Source organism: Galeopterus variegatus, unplaced genomic scaffold (genome assembly GCF_000696425.1).
Source record: "Galeopterus variegatus unplaced genomic scaffold, G_variegatus-3.0.2 Scaffold1156, whole genome shotgun sequence".
Lineage (NCBI taxonomy): Eukaryota > Metazoa > Chordata > Mammalia > Dermoptera > Cynocephalidae > Galeopterus > Galeopterus variegatus.
The window spans coordinates 254330-260274 of NW_007727267.1; the positions used below are offsets into that span (position 1 = coordinate 254330).

The window sequence follows — 5945 nt, forward strand, 5'->3', positions numbered from 1 at the left end:
CCCCCCCCCCCAGTTCCTCATTGGCTGAGAGTACTATGGGGTGCACAATCTTCCAGGAGATGCCTAAGATTTATTACCCCGATTTATTACCTGCTCATAAGAAATTTCTTTGTCTGAGGGCTCAGGACAAGCCTGCGAAAAAGGCCCTCTAAAGCCCTGTGAAAGGAGAAACACCGGGGAATGAAGAAAACAGTGGGGGCTAGTAACTAATTACCCTCTCAAGGAGAGCTCTATATGTTCAGAGACCCTCCGGGAACTGGCTGGACCAGTCAGGCAACTTTGGGGCTGGGCCAGAATCAGTTAAAACACCCTCAGATAAGTCATTTCTGAAAAAGAATCACTTAGATTATTTTCTTACAGGTGATGTATTTAACCTCATGTTCTGAGTCCCAGCAACTTCCTTCTAAGCATTTAGCAAAGCACTTGATATGTTGTAGGCAATTAGTAAATGTGTTATGACTAAAACAGGCAAGGGGATAATCACAAGCTGATTAAGAGCTGATAGGTCTGTTGGAACTGAAAGGTCAGGAAAGCAGCTTCATAGTACTGGCTTAGAACATCTGGAAAACAGGTGATTTTCTGACGTCAGCCAAGAGCTTTCATGTATGTCAGAGGACAAGGTTACAACAAATTTAGGTAAAGATCTCAATTAGCTTTATTGTGATTCTAGAATCGGGCAACATGACACTTCATAAAATAGAATAAGGGTTCCAATGAGCTGATCAAAACAGGTTGACTTTATAGACAGAAAAAGGTCTGAAGAAAGCAGACACAGAAAAAGTGGATTGGTCATTTCAAAGTTTCTTGTAAGGTGGGAACAGGGAGACAGAACAATGGAAAAATAACTGAGTTCATGTCAGGTTACTTCAGACTGTCTCTTCTGTGTGAGGATTAAAGCAGAGGCAACTTCGTTATCATGCCTTTTGAAGGTTTGAACTGGCCTGTTCTGGGAAATTGGCTGTTATCTCTCTGAGTTCCCCGAAAGTCAGACAACTTAGTTTGGGTTTGGTGAAGTGGAACTTTTTCTGGGGTGACTGCATTTTGATTTGTAGTCTGGTCTGTTGGGGCCTAGTACAGGAGCTTAGTCCAAAACAGTGGCCTCCTATAATTTCATTTAACATGTGGTTCTTGTTAAGGTGTGAAGAGGAAAAGGAACTAATTCGAATGATTATGATTATTATATGCCAATCACCAGCCTAGGTGTTTACATATATTCACTCAATTTGAACTCTGGTCCAATGACATTCTTCCCTTTCACGATATTCTCCATTGGCTTCTTGTTATGCTTGGAATTAAATCCAAACTCCATGGGATCCTTAAACCTGGCCCTGATTTCCTAACCACACTCATACTTTGCTACTGCCTCACCCTTCTGTCTTCTTTTACGTACCTCCCTATACCACCCCCCTTCTTTAAGTTTCACCCATGAAATACCAAGAAAACGTGACTGTTTATCAAATAACGTCTTTGCCAAACATCCAATGGTGCCAGTTGTGAGACTAGACTTCCTTTAAACCTTACATATGTTCTGAAGAGTTTTCTTCAAATAGAATTTTGTGCTGGTCAGTTTGCTCAGTCAGGTGGAGCATGGTGCTGATAACACAAAGGTCCAGGGCTTGACCTGCTATTAAGTTTCTTAGGTATTTGGAGAGAAGCAAGAAATTGGTAGTGAACCTGTTCTGTAAATAGGTATTTCCACATACAATTTTTATAATGTTGTTAGTGAAAGGCTTTTCTCTGTGTATGAAGGTTATTCGTCTTTTCTCTCCATTTAGAGAAGAGTAAAATATAGACCTCCGTTATAAGTTTCTGAACTTAGAAAAAAGGAGAAATAACCCAGTCTCAGCCCATGCCTCACCTAAACTCTGGATGCTTGCTTCCCCAGCCCCATCACAGTTGGTACACAAGCGTATTACTCAGCAAGAACAGTTAGGAGGAAGAAAGGGGATAGAAGTGCAGAGGCAGAATGGTCAGGATTTTGCAGCTGGTTGGATGTTGGGGGATAAGGAGGATGGTTAGCCCCAAAATGATCAGGTTTCAAGTATGAACAGGAGACTTTTTTAGAGGGTAGGTTTTGAATTTAAATTCCTGGATTCAGATCCCATTTCTACAGTTTGTTAGCTGTCTGATCTTGGGCAGTGTTAACCTGAGCCTCAGTTTTCTCATCTACAAATGGGGATAATTTAGTGCCTACTTCATTAGGTTATTGCAGGGCTTAAGAAAGAATCTACACAAAGCACTAGCATAGTGTCTGAGTGTTTTCCATTTTTAATTATTAACGGTGATGCTATTTTTTAAAGATAGAGAACAAAAGGGAAGAGAGAGGTGGGAGATGCTAAGGAAGATCATTTCTGCATAGAGCAGCTGAGTTTGAAGTAGCGAGGGAATGACACTCAGCAGTATCCAGATGACAGAAACCACATGGGCTGTCACAGGAGTGATGATCCTGGCTCTGCCACTAACTAGCTTTGCATATGGTCAGTATAATTTTTTGTTATAAGGACCATATCCTGAGGTTACTTACATTTTTTTTTTTATTGCAGATCATCAATGCCGTGGTACTGCTGATTTTATTAAGCGCCCTGGCTGATCCACATCAGTATCACTTTTCAAGCTCTGAACTAGGAGGTGACTTTGAGTTCATGGATGATGCCAGTAAGTACATCAGATAACAATTGTAGATATTTTGGTATTTTCAAGGGCAGGGAATCAGACTGCCAGTCCATCCTATTAAATTACAGATATTGATTCCTGGGCCCATTTGCGCTGATAACTTTCTTTCCATCATTATAAATCAGATCAACAAATGTTTATATGCTGCCCAGTTCTGCCTCTGGTCTGAGTGCAACAGTCTAAATAAGATCTTTGTTTTTTTCCATCTTATGTTGACATATTCATTTTTTAAATTATCATTTTGTTGTAGACTTTTTACCCTGGGCCATTCGGCCTTTTTGGAGGAGGAGGAGGAGTAAATGGCAGGAAGGAAGATAAACGTATCATGCATATCTCATTGTGCATTCTGTTACGTTTCAGTACTTATCTTTCTTTCAGGAGGTTCTCCATTCTAGAATTGATATTTCTAGTTATTTGAATTTGGAGCCTTTTACTAGTAAGTGGAAACGTGCCTGGGGATGTGGATGGTGGGGTGAGCAGGGAGGAAGCTCGGAACCTGGCTCTAAGATTGTTACTAGCAACCAGGCTTGGCTTGCCCTCTCACACTAAACAAATGACTCGAAAGTCCAGAAGTTGGTGCAAGGATTGGAAGGTTTATTCAGATAACCAGCATCTGGGAGATGACCAGGCTAAAATCATCCCACCTCTGGTGCATGTATGGGGGCTTATAAAGGGGAAGAGGCAGGAAGGTGAGGTAAGGGTTTTGTCCTTCAGGAAAAGGGGGAGGCTGGTCATGGGATTAGCAGAGGGTCTGAGTCAGATGTCAGGGTGTTATGATGGACTTGGTGCTTTGGTGTCATGGAGTCCGCAGTTGGTGGACTGGTAGCTTCAAGCCCTTGATGTTGTTTCTGGGTTGGAGTCCTTATCTCTTAGGAAGATCTCAAAGACAATTACCTCAGGCAAGCATCACTGGAACATAAAAATACCTGACTTGTACCTCTAACTAATGTGGATGCAATTGTCTTTTAAGCAAGAAGATGAGTTAATAATCAGCTAGGGTATTTTTCCTTTCTCTTGGATTTCTTCTGTTTGCAGTTGATTAGGGAGGTAAGGAAAACAAGAAAACTTAGTTTCAATCCTTTAATTGTAGGTGCACAACATCTAAAGTAAAGCATCAGAGGGTATAATGAGAGACAAACTTTTGAGAAGGATCCTTTTGGGGCATGATTTCATCTCTGGGTAGTTTCAGCCATATGGTCAGTTTTTCATTTCCTCTGCTAACCTCAAGGACTTGATTATCATTCCTAAGTTAGTGGCTAACTGAAATTTTCTGCTTGGTCCTAGTTACCCCAAAGATAGATGTTCTCTGGCTGACGTCCCTTTCAAGATCGCTGCAACCTGAACACTTTGTAATCAGAGATAAGTCCAAGCTGACTGAGAGGGACAGTGCTGTGTATAATCCCAAACAGAAGATCAGGCAAATTTATTTCTTGCAGGTTTTAGAGAACTTTACATAAGTTGGGGGGTGGGGGGACAAAATGTGGCTGAAGCAAAGAAAGGTTGGAAAGAATGGCTCAAAAATGCAGATTTATAGATAGTGTGGGAGCATTTGAAAGACATAGTGAGGTTTGGATTTTATTCTCAGAGTGAGAAAAAGCTGTTCAGTAGCTTTAAGTAAATGCCTGAACTGATTGATGTGTGTTTTGAGACTCCTTTTGTAGCTGAGTTGAGGGTGCATTTGGGGGACTTGGTGTGTGGGCACAGAGGCAAGAGACTGGTCTTGGGGACGTTTCTCTACAATTCAGGCTACGCTGGGTGGGGATGGAGAAGGAGGGTGGGTTTTGACAGAACTTGCTGGTTTGGGCAGTGAGAGAAAGGGAGGAATCAAAGGTGACTTCCACTTTCCAGCTTGAGTAGATGACCTGCCTCTTTACTGAACTGAGAAAGTCTGGGGTCAGGAGATGGGACATATGTGGGGGAGGAAACTAAACTTTTGATTTCAGAGACTTAGCATAATTGTTAGGACTGCAGGCTCCAAAGCCAGAAGAGCTCCATTTGAATCCTGACCCTGCCATTTGTTAGCTGTGCTAGCCATTACCTTTGTGTGCCGTAGTTTCTCTCTCTGAAAGACAGAGGTAATCATAGTATCTGCCTACCTCATAGGGTTGTAAATGAGATAGTACATGAAAAGTGCTTAGAATGGGGTCTGGCCCGTAGTAAGTACTCAATATGTATGGCTGTTTTACTAGCTATTATTATTTAGCTGTGTTATGGTTGAAATATGTGAGCTACCTTAAAGTAGAGAGACTAAAAACGAAGCCAGATATGTGAACCTGTAGCCCAGAGGAGAGGTCTGGACTGAGATATAAATTTGAGGACATTAGCCTAAAAATGTCATTTATGTTAGGGAGGGAATAAAGAGAAAAGGGAAGGAGTCCCTGGACTGAGCCTTGAAGGAGCCCCAAATGTAAGTCAGGAGGAGGCGCTAGAGAGCAATTTATAGTGCAGTCATCGAAAAACCAGGAGATGCTTTATATCTATCATAATTCACCACCATTGTTTATAACATGGATTAAGAAGTCAGGGGCTTCATATTATCCTGGGGTTTGAGACCTTGCCAGACAGAGACATGACTCTGTACCATTTCTTATTTTGCCTATTCTGAATAACCCCATTCCTCTTAGGAATTCTTCCAGAAAGGATAATGAGTTCCATTAATATTAAATTAATATATCTCTGCTTTTCTTCCCCTGAGGTTAGAGACTGTATAAGCTATACACATAATGGTTGATTGACACTTAAAAATAAATTCTCTTTCACTGTTTCCAGTAGCAGGATTCCTTTTGTAAGGCGATTGAGGTTAGAAAAAGAAGTTTTAAATCATACCGCTATGGTTCTACCTGGATCAAATAGTAGTGCTGCATGCATTGTTCTCATAGCCAGAGATGAAGCTGGTAATGACCATCTGACATGACAGGCTTCATTTAGCTGCTTTCAAAGGCTCCCTAAGACTTTAAAATAGTAATTGGTTTGTAATATCCTGGATATGAATTCCAGAGCTTTTGAAGTTTCTTATATATTTCATGTATTTGGAAGGATTGAATGAATAGTTTGTAATTATTTTTAAGGCAGTCGATCATTTAAATCACATGGTTAAAAAGGTACAGAAGAGGGCCGGCCCGATGGCGCACTGGAGAGTGTGCCGCTTAGGAGTGCGGCGGCACTCCCGCCGAGGGTTCAGATCCCATGTGGAGACCGGTTCCCACTCACTGGCTGAGCGTGGTGCGGGCGCAACACCGAGGGTTGTGATCCCATTGCCGATCCCGTTGCCG

At 41.7% G+C, this 5945-nt stretch overlaps 1 protein-coding gene across 1 annotated transcript in view; it reads left to right on the plus strand.

Moving 5' to 3' along the window:
• Positions 1 to 5945, plus strand: part of LAPTM4B (lysosomal protein transmembrane 4 beta) — a 63546-nt gene that overhangs the window by 24550 nt on the left and 33051 nt on the right. The window contains exon 4 of the mRNA XM_008575216.1: positions 2544 to 2655. Coding sequence (XP_008573438.1) covers positions 2544 to 2655 — 112 coding nt within the window. The remainder of the gene's footprint in view (positions 1 to 2543; positions 2656 to 5945) is intronic.